The sequence below is a fragment of the Hyaena hyaena genome, unplaced genomic scaffold (assembly GCF_003009895.1).
Source record: "Hyaena hyaena isolate Hyena2069 unplaced genomic scaffold, ASM300989v1 scaffold_34, whole genome shotgun sequence".
Lineage (NCBI taxonomy): Eukaryota > Metazoa > Chordata > Mammalia > Carnivora > Hyaenidae > Hyaena > Hyaena hyaena.
The window spans coordinates 5,075,064-5,090,175 of record NW_024080665.1 but is presented as its reverse complement, the minus strand read 5'-3'; the positions used below and the strand labels follow the sequence as shown (position 1 = coordinate 5,090,175).

General features: G+C 48.4%; 1 protein-coding gene across 1 annotated transcript in view; it reads left to right on the top strand.

Moving 5' to 3' along the window:
* Positions 1-15,112, top strand: part of TENM4 (teneurin transmembrane protein 4) — a 387,326-nt gene that overhangs the window by 98,684 nt on the left and 273,530 nt on the right. The window contains exon 4 of the mRNA XM_039228710.1: positions 3-212. Within this exon, the coding sequence (XP_039084641.1) occupies positions 3-212 (210 nt within the window). The remainder of the gene's footprint in view (positions 1-2; positions 213-15,112) is intronic.

Sequence of the window (15,112 nt, the reverse complement as noted above, 5' to 3'; positions counted from 1 at the left end):
AGGTGCTCCCTTGCATTGTTCATCCGCTTCATCAACCCCTATTGAGCAGTCCCCCTCCCCGCCCCCTTCCCCTCCGGCCAATGAGAGCCAGAGGCGGTTGCTAGGCAGCGGTGTGGCCCAGCCAACCCCGGACTCAGACTCTGAGGAAGAGTTTGTCCCTAATTCATTCTTAGTTAAAAGTGGCTCCGCCAGCCTGGGGGTCGCGGCGAACGGTAAGTCCCTCTCTCTTCCTAACTTTTGTGGGGTTTGTTGCTGTTGTTGTTGTTGTGTTTCCCTTTCGTTGGCGATGCCGATTAATCTGCCTGCTTGGTTCGCTTGCAGGGGCGGAGGGGCCTGGTGCATGGGGGACTCGGGGTTGTCGGGGACCCGGCGCGGCTCGGCGGCTCAGGCAGCCCGGCTCCTGCCCCGCTGCGCCGCTGGGGTGTGCAGGGGGAGGAGGGGAGGGGATTGCTGTCCCCATTCCCATGACAGACGTCGGGATAGACAGAGCTGCAGGAACAGAGATGCACAGACAGACACGAGACAGAAGCGTCAGGTGGAGACCCAGGCAGGCAAAGACACAGAAACAAAGATCCAAACGGAAAAAGAAAAGAAAGGTTAAAACAAAAATAGCACCAAAAGGCTCCCTGCTCTGTGCGGGGGACTGTGCCAGCCACCACCACTTGTTGCTTTGCTGGATTCTCCTTACAACCCAGCCTAAGAAACTGGCATTAGAGTGTCCCCATCAACCCTGAGAAAGCCAAGAGGAAGGATACCTGGAGCCCAGCGCTGGCTTTGAAAGTTCTTTACTTTCACACTGTCGGGAGACAGAGGGCCCTGAAGCCCCAGGCTACTGCGGGGCTGAATGCTGGCTGCAGAGACAGCTTACTGGGCGTAAGCATGGATCTGTCCATAATAAACACCGTTTGTATACGTTGTGCTCTGACTCTTATAGAGAAGAGGTATGGGAGGGTGTGGTGGCAGAGCCCTATGTGGACTTAAAGCTAGCAGACCCAGGGTTTAGCACCCGGTCAGGTGCTATGTGACCTGGGTCAAGGTCTTGCCTCCTCTGTGTCCAGCAGAGGCCAATCTGCTTCTTTGCAAGATTGCCTAGAAGCCTCCAAGAGAGGGGACAATATACAGTCTCTACGCTCTTTGAAAATCAGACAGGTCTTTGGACCTGATGGTTCTCTTGTGCCAAAATCTCAGGTCCTACATTCTCTGTAACCAAAAGCCAAACCATCCTCCAGGGCCTATTACCTTTGTGCTCCCTGAGGGTGACATTGTCTTTTGGTGGTTTGGTGTCACTGCTTCTTGATACGCTTTAGCTGTTCATGTTTTAAACTATGCACAGAAACAGGAACCCTGGACTAGAAGGTAGGAAAGCTGTGCACAAGGCCCAGCTCTGTGGCTCACTGGCTATTTGCCCTTCGGCAAATGACCATCTCTCTCTCTAGGCATCAGTTTCCCATCTTGCCCGTGAAGGAGCAGTGTGCCAGCCAGTAGCCTTCTTAAGCTTACCTGCAAAAAACAAAACGTGTGTGTGTGTGTGTGTGTGTGTGTGTGTACACGCACACATGTACGATGATATTCTTTGTTCATTTCTGGGTAAATAAGCCTTGCAGGTAGAAGAAAAGGCAGGAGATTAAAGTCTTTAATCTCTCCCTTTGCTAAATAACTGAACAAGAGCAATCACTTTGTTGTAACTTCTGCAGCAAATTGATAGCATTAGTGCATTATTGATGTGCCGGGAAGACAGGGGCACTTTGGCCTACAAGCTGTCTGCTCAGTTATGTTCCTCTGTGTTCTTCCTGCTTCCCGGGGGACCTAGGGACCCTTCTGATTCCTTCTCTGGGGTTTTGCTCTGAGTGTGTCACTAAAGGTTGGTTATAAATGTGTCCCTTGACCAAAGGGAGAGTCCGGGTTTTCAGTGGCCTGCTGCTCTGGGGTTGGTGGGTCATGAGAGAGCCAGTGAGTCTCACTCCACAGCTGGACCCTGCCTGCTACCTCCCTGTTCCCCTGAAACCCCAAACTAAGTGGTCTTCTGTGAGCAAAAGGACCTGCTGATACTGGCATAAACCCAGCACTCGTGAGTGAAGATGAGTGGATTCTGCTACGGATTGGACCCCGTATATGTTTCTAAGGTTTTGTTTGATTTGTTTTTATGAAAGAAATGTGAAGTTATTTTAATAGGATTACCTTTATTGTTTGGCGGACTGTAAAAGTAACAATGCTTGTTAACATTCAGACAAGATGGAATGGTGAAAAGCAAAGTTCGTCTGTAATCCCCCCCCCGCCCCCAGAGGTAACCACTTTTAACAGTTTGGTGCGTGGCTTTTGAGGCACATTTTGTGTACTGCTAACTTAATGAGCAAGTGAATGAGCAAGCAATACAGACTCTGTGGGGACCAAGGGTGGCCACAAAAGCAAGGACCATGGGGTCCAACCTTCTGAAATGAGGTCCCAGATATGTGACCCTGGGCAAAGTACCTTACCTCTCAGACCATCAGTTGCTCCAAAGGAACTGGTTGGGGGAAAAAAATTCCAAGATTGCTAGAGAGTTTAAGAATAATAAAGGTGGGGCGCCTGGGTGGCTCAGTCTGTGAAGCGTCTAACTTTGGCTCAGATCATGATCTCACGCTTCGTGAGTTCGAGCCCTACGTCGGGCTCTGTGCTGACCGCCAGAGCCTGGAGCCTGCTTTGGATTTTGTGCCCCCCCCCCCGCCCCCGCCTCTACCCCACTCATGCTCTGTCTCACACTGTCTCTCAAAAATAAATGTTGAAAAAAGTTAAAAAAAAAAAAAAAAGAATGGTAAAAGTGGGGCTCCTGGGTGGCTCGGCTAGTTAAGTATAGGACTCTTGATCTCATCTCAGGTCTTGATCTCAGGATCATGAGTTCAGGTCCCAGGTTGGCCTCCCGCGCTGGACGTGAAGTCTACATAAAAAAAAAAAATGGTGAAGATGACAGATGTCCGTCTTTCCCTTCCCTATTGCCCCAGCCCCATTCCCTTCCACCAATCCAAGGCTTTTGAGACCACCCTAAGGGGTGAATTACTCTAGTGCCTTCTGAGCCTGGCATCCCCAGAGACTTAATTCTGAATGTAGTTTAAATGACAAAGGCAGTCCTTTGGGCTTCTAATGGGGGAAATGAAGCGGCTTCCTTTGGTGGGAGCTGACTCAGCACCCCGCACAGGAGGGCGAGGGAGGGCTGACCCTCTGGAAACCAGCCTCCCCAGGAACTCGGCTGCTCTCTCCAGTGGCTCCCCAGAGCCCCTCTGCCTACAGCTGTGTCAACTCGAGCGCGGGGCTGCGGTCCCAGGGCCGTGACGCCTCTGAGCAGCCCTGCCCAAATCCCCGTGTAAAGTGCAAGGCGAACGCATGGGGCATTACAGAACAGCTCATTGTCCCTGCAGGAAGGAAAACAGGCGAAGGGGCTCCTTCTGTCATCAAAGTCCTAATCTGCCCCCAAGGATAACCATCTAGAAAACACTGATATATATAAAGAAAGATTTCACTAAAATATCAACTAGTCACAGCTGAAAAGCTGAGGAAGTGGTTAGGATCAGGTAGGTATTTGTCCACACCCCAGAGAAACTTTGTAGAATAAATATTAAGCGTTCCGTGAATTGTCATAATCTAAATTCTGAACTACAGAGACTTTAAAAGCCTGTAGGGTAATATTTAAGAGAGTCAGGGAATAGAAACTCAGAGAAAGCTGTCAGTTTCTAAAACCCAAGGTGAGGTAGAGGTTGGGGGGGGTGGTGCGGTGAATTGACATGTAATGAGCACCTTCTGTGTGTAAGTCTTTCTTTACATGCATTAACTTACTTGAGCTTCCATTTATTTGTTTTTCTGCCAGGAAACTGAGGCCCAGCAAGGGCCGGTGACTTGCCCATAGCTGCACTGCTTCTAAGGGGCATGTTAAAGATTTCACATCCAAGCCTGCTTAACTCCAGAAGCCCCTATCTTCTTCCTCCCGCCCTGCCCCCATTTGTTTGGTTTTGTTTCCAATACCAGGTTCCCTTAGTTCTATGCATCCTCCTTAGCACCAGACTGCAGAAGAGAAGAGGAATTCCCCCAAAGAAAAAAAATCTTAAAGATTTTGAAAAGAATTTTTTTTAAATATTTTTATTTTATTTCTAGGAGAGAGAGAGAGACAGCATGAGCAGGGGAGTGTCAGAGAGAGAGGGAGACACAGACTCTGAAATAGGCTCCAGGCTCTGAGCTGGCAGTCAGCATAGAGCCCGATGCAGGGCTCGAACCCACGAACCGCGAGATCATGACCTAAGCGAAAGTCGGACGCTCAACCGACTAAGCCACCCAGGCACCCCAGATTTTGAAAAGAATTTTTTAAAAAAGAATTACAAGAGGGGCGCCTGGGTGGCTCAGTCAGTGAAGCCTTCAGCTCAGGTCATGATCTCACAGTTTTTGAGTTTGAGTCCTGCATCAGGCTGTCTGCTCTTAGCACAGAGCCTGCTTCAGATCCTTGCCTCTGCTCTTCCCTCTCTCTCCTCTCTCTCCAAATAAATAAACTTCTAGGAAAAAAAAGAACTACAAACTGTTAGATTCCTATTACTTCACAAATCTTTATGAAGTACCCATTATGTGACAGGTGTTTAATCCCATTGAATTTTGGAATCTCAGTGAATCACATTGAATCTCATTGAGTCTTCATATCTATCCTGTGATACTAAGGTTTTTAGTCTCATTGAGGCAATAGAGGGCCAGAGAGGTTAAGTAACTTCCCTAAATCACACAGCTTCTAACTGATTTGAACCTCAGGTCTATCTGATACCATAGAGTAGAATCTTCCAGTTGTGTTTTTGTGAGGACTGTGGAAGTTTCAAAGATGAGTAAGTACAAATGACTTAGACACTACGTTTTAGTGCTGCTTCATGAGATAGCCCTGGATGCTGGGCAATCCATGGTTTTTGTTTTGTTTTTTTTTCCTTTTCTTCCCCCACCACCCATACCCTGGCACTAGACCCTTCCCAGCACTCCTTACAGATTTCTCAGGCTGGTTGCACTGGTCAACATCACTGTTGTTTGGCAGTTTCATTGACTTTTTCGGGTCTTAAGCAGCTGGGATTATTTTGTTTTGACTTCCAACCCAGTGGAGGAGTGTTTATTTTTCTTTCTGAATGGGAAACACTGCTATGTATGCCAGCTCCTTCCAAAAGTGTTTTCTTGAAACAAAACAAAACAAAAAATTCAACTTAATTTAGAACCTATCCAGATTCCCCTGAGAGAGTCTGCCTGGGTTCTTTCTGGTCAGTGTGTGAAATCAGAAGGCTAAATTGTGCCTGTTTCCTACTGTTGAGAAGTGTCCTGCGAGGTTTTGTCTCCTTTCACTGTGAATTTCAGGGAACCTATTAGTTATTCCATGTCAACTCCAGGAACGTGGATCTGGAGGTTTCCCCAGTCCCAGAGGTCAAGGACATTGGGGTGTATGAAATCTTCAAGCAATTCTGTTCGCCTCTCCTCTAACTGTCTTGCATTTCCATTCATTCTTGTCGGTAAATAGATGCTTATGCCCGCCATGTAGAGAAGTTAAGTTACCTAACTCCTAGCAGCAAAACAAATTGATTTCTTCCTTTATTCATTCATTCATGATGACATTTGAAGTGTCTATGGATGTCTTTCAGACAGAGGAGGGGGAAAGAGCATCCTAAGCTGAGAGACCCCATAAAATAAGCATTAAACCAATGGGATCAAAATCTCTTAAATGAACCCCTTAGAGTCAGAATCATTTCAGAATTCAGAAATTTTCAGGTTTAGGAAAGAAAATACAGTTCATGTGATATATTTTTCCTAACATGCCCAAAGTGCTCAGAAGGTTCACAGTAACCAAACACATCAATATTTTCGCAGTGAATAGACTCATGGGATTAAAAAAAAGAAGACGAAGACGAAGAAGACTCTGAAGCTCGTGTTAGTTCAAGTTTTACCATGAAGAGAATTTTAACAGAACTTTTGGTCTTAGAGTTTTGAGGATTTCGGATTGACGGTTAATGGATGGTGGTTCCGAATTTCACCTTTTTAAAAATGGGAGTACCAGGATTCAAAGGCTTAGTAATTTGCCCATGGTGATAGAGATAACTAGATAACTTGATAACTAGAAGGCATGATATAGATGCAAGTCACTGGCTGGGCAGCTCCCCCAAAATGGCTGTTTATCCATAACAGCTGCTTGGAAAGGTCTGGCTCCCTCTGCTGTTGAGGTGGGAGCTGAGGAGGCCAGGCCAGCAGGCTGACTATCTTGCTCCAGGGGAATTCAGGAGAAGAGAAGCCAAGGGTCCAGTTTTCCAGAATCCAGAACTCAACATGCTGCTCTGAGTTCTTAAGGAACTTTCCTGGTACCCCTTCGGATGAGTGGGCCTTCTTCCTCAATGCCCTGCCACCTCTGTTTCCACTCCTCCCTAACAGTCTGGGGACCTGATTATCCATGTCTGATTTCCATGTTAAGCTGTAGGTTCCTTGAGGCGGGCCTTCTCCCTCCCTGCTGAGCACCAGATTGCAGGTACTACAATCCAAAGTGAAAAAAAATTGATGTCTTCTCTTCCTTCTTCCTGCCAGCCCTCCTCCGCCACCACACACGCAAAACCATCCCCTCAGAACAGTGCAATGAGCCATGTGCATCATATAAGCGTGGAAGCTCGCAGAGATAAAGGGATTTGCCCAAGTGCTGCAAAGTCGAGGTTCAAATCATGGCCCTAGACTTCATGCCCTTTCCACCTTACCAGGTGCCTCCCTCAACTCAACAAGCCTCCACCTGTGGCCTCCCACCAGGGGCCGGCGATGGTGCCCCCCTAATTGGGGGCAGTGGGGACAGCCACACAGAGGTGACTGCTGTTTTTGTACAGTGTACAAAGCCGTTTTTCATACGTTACCTCGGGCAAACTCTGGTGACTCTAATTTAATTGCCACGTTGGCTTTCTAGGAGGTAAGGCTTCTTCCTGACCTTGCAAAATAAACAGGTCACATTTTGAATTAATGTAACCAAATGTCCTGGGAGAACCAGAGCCCTTTAATTAGTCACTCACGTGACACAACTGTGGACTTTTTGCAGCTCCTTTTCCACTAATTTCCCCAAATATCGCTGCATTAAAAGGTACAGAAATAACATTTTGGGTGTATGGCTTGATTAGATCTAGGAATTCCTAGACCACCCCCCGAGGAAGGCACGTTAGCCATGTGTCTGGGTTTTTTTCCATCTGGAAACTAAGCCTGGTTTGTGTCCCCTTGGAAATGTTAGTGGCCTGCTCCATGAGGCCCTGTGGACACCAGGTCATGTCCTAAAGCATCTCCTGACACTTCGGGGCCCAGACTGTTGAAGAGGTGCCTGGAAGGAGGCCATGGAGAGTTTGGGAGAGTAGTACGACTAACTCTTGTGTGCCCCGCCCCCATTCCCAGAGGGCATCACATCTGTCGCCTCCTGGCATCCGCAGCCCGTTGCTGTGAGGTTGGCCCAATGAGGAGGGCTGGGAGCACCATCAGACACTGGAGAACACGTGCAGAGAGGACCAGCTTGGCACAGAGATGCCCGTTTGGTGCACGCCTTTGAACCAGGTCTGGATTTGCTCTCAGCGGGTCAGTCCACCCTATGAGGCGCACCGCCATCCGCATAAGCTCAGCTTACTGGTAATAAACGTCACCAGGAGAGGTGTCCCCGTGACCCACCTGAGTGATCACGGGCACCAGCATACTAGGAAGCTTGTGCTGGAGAACAGCAGGACCCGACTCCTGAGCCTAGCGCTGCCTCTGATCTGCAGCGCGACCCTGCAAGAGACTTGTCCTGGGCTCCCTCGGCTTCCCAGTCCGTGGGGGGAGGGAACCAGATTACGTCACAATCGCCCGAGCCTGACACACACATGCGTCGCTGCCACATTCCACACTAGAGCCCACCTACGCTCTTGTTTCTTCTCCTGCCTCCTGTAACGAACTTTATTATTACTTTTTTTTTTTTTTTACCTAGGTGAATTTATTTATTTTAAAAGAAAATTGTGTGTTTCTGTTGCAACTCACTTCCCATGTGGAAGTAAATACAGGGGAAGCAGTTATCCCATTCTGGCGAGGGAATGCCTGCTCAAGGACAGAGCAGAGAGTCGCTTCTCTGTGTTGAGCAGGGACATTGGCAAGTGTTAGGTATTAAAAACACACTGGGACTAGTCTGAGACTTCCTCGTCGACCTCATCTAGAAGGGTGAAAGCACCTGTCCTACGCATGACCCAGAGTGCTTTAATATCCCTTTGGGCCATATGCCACCAAGATCGCATCCGTAGGATAACTCGCCGCATGGCTTTCTCCAGTACTCTGTCTCGGCTTTCAGAGCCACCCCCTGCAGCCTGCTCACTTCAAGAATAAACATCTCTTGCTGCTCTGGGAACCTACCCTCCTTGCCTTTCCTAAGTGTGGTCTTCCCTGAACGATCAGTTCCCACCGTCCCCTCACAGTGGCCTGCCTTCTGCCCCTGTCATCAGGTCTGAGCTGGGGGCTCTGACCTCTGCTGAATCTCACATCACTGGTTAATGGCTCCCAGTTTGGACCAGGAAACCATGTGGCTTCCTTCCTCCCCTCGCCTTCGTCTCCTTTCTCCCCTCCTCTCTCTGTCCCTCTGAACTGCCATTATTTGTATAGGTGCTTGAGATTCAACAACTAAAAACAAAAATTCACTTTGCTATAAAAGGCCTGAAAGGACCCAAGCGAGAAGAAAAATAGAAACAGCACAATGTAGACCCACAGGAGGGAAAAATACGGAGACCTACAGAACTTTACTGTGCTGTGCGGCCACAGGCAAGTTGCTTAACTTCTCTGGGTCTGTTTTCTCCTCTGTAAAATGAATGTTCGTTCAAATAGCACTTCACAGAATTGTGTATATGAGAAGATATGGTCAAGGTGTCTAGCATGAGGTCTGCTACATAATGGGTACCCAGTGAAAGTTAGTTTCCACTTCCCTTTCTGGAATCCAAAAAGTTTGGGCCACATGTCTTCGGAAGGAAGGCCGATTCCTACATTCCCACCCCTTCAAGCTTGGAGGAGGTACAAATAACAGCTCTCTTTGGGAGTCCAGGGCTTTAATCCTGCTCTCCCTCCTGCATGATTTCCAGAGATTTAAGGTAGGGGCGCCAGCTCCAGGCGACAGCTAAACAAACATAGCAGGGGGTTTGGGAAACAGAACCACAGCCTTCCTTGCTGGGGCTCCCTGCACTGCTTCGTTCCCCATAATTCCAGGAACTGAGTGCTGATATCTGGGACCAGATGAAACGCTGTGATGCCTTTTCCTTCTGGTGAGCCAGCCTCCCCCCACCAGAGTTGAAAGGAGAGGAAAATGACTGGTAATTCATTTAGGCTTCGCTTCTTCTCTCCTAACGGATCATGTTTCTATAAATAACTCTGGGAAGCTGCTGCACAGAGTAACCACAGTAATACATGTATTTGCCCTTCCAGAGACCTCTCTTTTCGCTGCCGCAGTGGAGGCTCTGGGGGAATACACACCTGGCATGAGGCAAGGTCCCACTGCGCTAGCTGTGGGACCTCATCCACTCGCTTCTCATGCCCATTGCCCATCTGTAAAATGGGAGTAAAAGTAGCACTCCGGGGGTGCTTTCCGGGGCAACATGGGATAACATCTTAAACACTGAGACCATGGGGGTGGGAAGTATTTACTGGTCTCCCCTTTTCACCTTTGGCAAAGAATGGGCTATGTTTATAGGTGGCAAGGACATTTTCTGATCAAAATTTAAGTGGTGATCACTTGTATGCTGTCATCTTGAGAATGAGCAAAAATGGAGGTTGAGATGTTACGTACCTACTTTTTAGTTTTGCACATTCTGCTCTCCTGAGCCAAAACATTTCCTCCTGTCTTTTTCTGCCCTAGACCATTGCAGAAGTGTCCTCACTGGCCTCCCTGCCCCCCTTTCCTCTGTGCTCACACCCCGGGTGATCCCTCCAAAGCCCAGATCCTGATCACGGTGCGCCTGCGGTGCCCGTCTGCTCGTTCCCACTGCTGATAGGCGCAGGCTCTGACTCCGCGTGGCACCACAGTGAAAATCCTTCCTCCCTGGAGCCCTCCGTGCTCTCTGTTTACTTCTGTCCTCCCGCTGGGAGCTCCGGCCACAGTAAACTAACACCTTTCTTGGGGGGACAGGGGACATTCCCGATGCCAAGCACAGGGCCCAGTGAACATCTGGCATTGTTGGGAGCAAAGGCTTCTGAACAGAACAAAACCTCATTAATGTAGAGTCAGTGCAGTGGAAGGGCTTTCTGATTTGGAGTGATATGGGGAGAAATGAAGCTTGTTCGCCCTTCAGAGCCAATTCAGTTCAGCAAATTATGATTAAAGCTTGACTTCGTGCCAGGGCCATGGAGAAGAGAAAGCTTGGTTGTTGGGGAGACAGACACACGCCTGTACAGTCCTGCCCTGAAACAACCATCTATTAGGGGAGCAGGGAGGCCAGTGTGCCAGGGTCTGTGGCGCTCCAGAAGTGTAATGCAAAGCGGGAGGTTCAGGGGACTCCCCCGGGGACAGAGGGTAACTCCCTCCCAAGGCACATGGGCAAGCTTACACACTCAGGTTCTGCCCGGAAGTGAGCTTTACTTTTAGGATGTGCAGCTCTGCTGTAGACTGAATTGTGTCCCCCCCACCCCCCCTCAACAGTTATCTGTTGAAGCCCTGACACTCCCCTGTGACTGTGTTGGAGATAGATCCTTTAAGGAAGTGAGGAAGGCCATCTGAAGTCAGAAGGCTGGAGCCCTGACCTGAAGGAAACCACGATCCTTATGAAAGGGAAAAAGGGACAGCGGCACTCACGTGCTCTCTGCCGCGTGACACAGCAAGAAGGTGGCTGTGTGCAGGTCAGGAGGAGAGCCCTCACCAGAAACCAGACCCTGTTGGAACCTTGATCTTGGGCCTTCCAGACCCCAAAACAAGGAGAGAGGACCCCAAAACAAGGAGAGAGAAATGTCTGTTGTTTAAGCCATCTACGCTCTGGTACTTTGTCACTGCAGCCCATGCAAATGAGGAGGAGGTGTTGGGAGGAGCCTGGATGGTCAAACTTTGCATGTCAGTTATTTGTGTGCACCCAGATGCTCCCAGCCTACCTGTGGGGCTTGGAAGCATTTATTTCTTCCAACATTCATTCATTCATTATTCAGCAGACATTTCCAGGTGAGACCTTCAGCAAGCGATTGAACTTCTGAGGTTCCTTTTTGCCTCATGTATAAAATAGGGATGGTAGTAATACCTCCTTCATAAGTGCTATTAGAGTTCAATGTGAGATAATGTATGTGAGGTACGCAGCAAAGTACGAGACTACTGTAAAGTCTTGAATGGGCACTGCTATCATTGTTATCCTTATTCTGGTTGTTGCATTACCAAACCAAGCCTCAGAAACAGACGATGGCTTGGCCAAGGTCACACATATATTAAGTGGCATTTTCTATGCCAGGTGTACCTGGCTCCTCAACCCAACTTCATCTCAGCCTCACAGGCCACTTTTTCTCCTCCAGCAGCCATTGTCCCCCGTTCTTGATAACCTCTAGGAAGCCAAAGGTCTCAGAGAGCCTCCTCAGTAGATGAGAGATTCCCCCACCCTTGCCCCTCATCAAAGGGGAGGCTGTGTGCACATCACAGTGGCAGTCCCCAACCCCTGGCCAGAGTCCTCCTGAATGGAAACCGCTGAGTTGCACTGCAGTGCTCAGCGCTTTTAAGATGCTCCTCTTAGGCCTCTGCATGGGTGACAAGATGATGCATGAGGTCTAGCTCAGCAGCTTATTTGTCTGAGCTGGTGATGGCCTTTGTCCTGAGTTGAGTTAATGGTAATGGGCAGCGGCCCTTTAAAGCCTGGACAATGGACAGGCTTCTCAGGTCACCGAATCACTCAGCAAATGGCCCGAGCCCCTCCAAGCAGGGGAGGCCTCTGCCCCTCCACTCCACAGAAGCTCTCCTCTTCATCTAGGATGTACTGCTCCCCTCCTGGCCAGGAGGGGCATTTGGGTATAAAGGGAGAGAAAGAGTCAAAGAATATTAGAGAGACAAAGGACTTCAGAGGAGTGAACAGAGAGAGGACAAGGGGTAATTCCTGCCTCGCTGCCTCCACCCTGCACTGACTCTGCACTGTGCTTTCCTGCTTTACTTCTTTTCCTCCCCAAATGCATGGTGCCCACCGTGCCCAGTGACAGTGATTTCCTGACACACCTTTTGCTACTGAAACCCAACGCTGCAGGTTACAGTTCAGACTTCCCAGGCTGGCCGTCAGGCCCCACTGGAGTGTGCCCCTCGCCCTCCTTCTTGAACCTCTCTGATGCCTCTCCAGGCCCCCGCTCCAGTGAGACACACCATTGGCCTTCACTACCTGCTTCAACCAAAGCAGCCTTCTCTTACCGGCTTCCTACATTTGATTCTCCATAAGATCTTAATGAAAAAAACACTCAAATATGAAACATTTTTCTCTAAGTTATGAAAACCACTGATATAAGTCAACATGTTCCTCATATGAAGACTGGTTGGGCTAGATTTGAGCCAAGCCTTCTGATTCTGAATGCCAACCTTCTCTTAATGGATGTACTCATTTGTTCTTACTACAAAGATTTCTTGACCACCTCCTGTGTGCTAAGCACTGAGGTAGAGCTGGGAGTACTAATGTGAATCCTGCCCTCAAAGAGGGGCCAAACATGGGGGCTCCTGTGTGGCTCAGTTGGTGAGTGTCCAACTCTTGATTTAGGCTCAGGTCATGATCTCACAGTTCATGAGTTCAAGCCCTGTGTGAGTGTAGAGCCTGCTTGGCATTCTCTCTCTCTCTCTCTCTCTCTCTCTCTCTCCCTTTCTCTCCGCCCTTCTCTTTCTCTCTCTCAAAATAAATAAACTTAGAAAAATAAAGGAGGGGCTGAACATTAACATCCAGTCCAGTCCCTGAGGGTTCAATAATGCAAATGTGAAAAGCTCCTAGTGGCTTTGGCAACTAGATGGCCATTGTTGACCATGGTAAGGCCATCTTCAGGGTGTGGGGGCTAAACCAGGAGGCTGGATAGGAGGCTAGAGGGCAGAAATAGTTTGGATAACTGAGTCTAAGAAATTGGACTCAGGGCGCCTGAGTGGCTTAGTCGGTTAAGCGTCCGACTTTCGCTTAGGTCATGATCTCGCGGTTCGTGGGTTCGGGCCCCGCGTCGGGCTCTGTGCTGACTGCCCGCTCAGAGCCTGGAGCCTGTTTCAGTCTGTGACTCCCTCTCTCTCTGACCCTCCCCTGCTCACTCTCTCTCTCTCTCTCTCTCTCTCTCTCTCCTAGAAATAAATAAAACATTTAAAAAAAAATTGGACTTGACATTTTAAAATATGGTCTGTATGTATATGTGTGTGTTATCACATATATATAAATATATACACACACACACATATATACACACATATGTTAAGGGATATTATGGAATGATTATTTACCTTCTTAGCTGTGACCATGATATTGTAGTTGTATGGGAGAACGTCCTTATTCTCAGACGTGTCTTAATGTCTACAGTTGTCTTTCAAATGGTGAGAAAAAACTTTTTTAATGAAACAAAGCAGTGTGGTGGCGTATTAACAATTGACAGATTTAGGTGAAGAGTATATAGATGTTTTGGAACTATTCTTTGAACTTTTCTGTAGGCTTGCAGAGCGTCAAAATAAAAGTGAGGGTGATTTTGCTTGAGGTGGAGAGAGATTGGACCAAGCAGCTGAGTTTTTGGAAAGGTTTCATGGGATGGGTGAGGTGTGGGCACTTTCCATCACGAGTTCCTGCCTTCACCCGCCTTGGGAGCTTGGAATAAAGAAACCCTCTGAACCTTTGTAGAGAATGGGTAGTTTAGCAGTTGTGATAAAACAGGCCCTTCCTGGGCGTGGAGGGGACTTGTCCAGGCGCTGGAGTTGGTAATGGGAACCACATTGGCAGAAGTGTGCGGAGCCCCACCCCAGAAATAGCCCTTCTGTGTTGAGGCAGGATGACTGGAACGAATTATGTGCATTCATACTTGTTAAACTGCCTTGGCACCAGAAGTGAGCCCTGTAACCGGAGCTTTACAACGGTACAGCCATAGTTAAAGCTGGGCCAGCCTTGCCCCCGCACCCTCTCTGTCAGAGGTTTATAGTGAAAGCATAAAGCAATTCGGCATGAGCTGAAACATGAAAAACTCCTCCAGATTGTAAAGGCCAACTTTTCTGTTTAAAGTTTTCTAGGGAGGCAGCATTTTAGAACAAAACCTTTTCCGTCTCCTGCTTTTCCCGCCTTAGCCAGAATCCCAAATGCCCCCATCCCGAGCCCTACCCCACTCCCCATCTCAAACAGAGACCACAGTCCTATCAAACACAGAAGCTGCTGCAGTCTGTTGTTACAAGGGCTACATTGTGGCCGTGCAGTCCTGCTTTCTCAGTCTGAGCCCTAAAACTGTGTGGCCCTGGGCAAGTTGGTTTCACTCTCTGGGTGTCAGCCTCTTTCTAATTTATAGACGGTGTTTATTACAGAGTCGCTCCACCCATACAGGTGTGTGGCATTGAGTGCATGGAGACTGGACACACAATGGCACTGTGTAAGCATTGTCTTATTGATCATATCTGAGTGTGTCAAACACACAGAGATCTGTACAGATTAGTTGTCTTTTTTGATCATGAAGAAAAGCTTATCCAAAATGACTCTGGTTTTTAGTTAACAGGTTGGTGAAGTACAGTTCTTAATGGAAGATAAATCACATGAAAAGACATGGAAAGAATTTGATTTTGTCCTGTTGTTAAGAATTTGGGGGAGGTCCTAGGTGGCTCTGTTGGTTAAGTGTCTGACTCTTGAATGTGGTTTAGATCATGATCTTGTGGTTTGTGAGATCAAGCTCCGAGTCAGGCTCCGCACTGACAGCGTGGAGCCTGTTTGGGATTCTTTGATTCTCTCTCTTCCTCATTCTCTATCTCTCCCCCACACTCCCCACTTGCACAAACTCACACACACACATTCAATCTCTCAAGATAAATAAATAACTTTAAAAAAAAGAATTTGAGGCGCCTGAGTGGCTCACTTGGTTAAGTGTCCTGACTTCGGCTCAGGTCATGATCTTAGAGTTCGTGAGTCAGGCTCTGGGCTGACAGCTCAGAGCCTGGAGCCTGCTTTGGATTCTG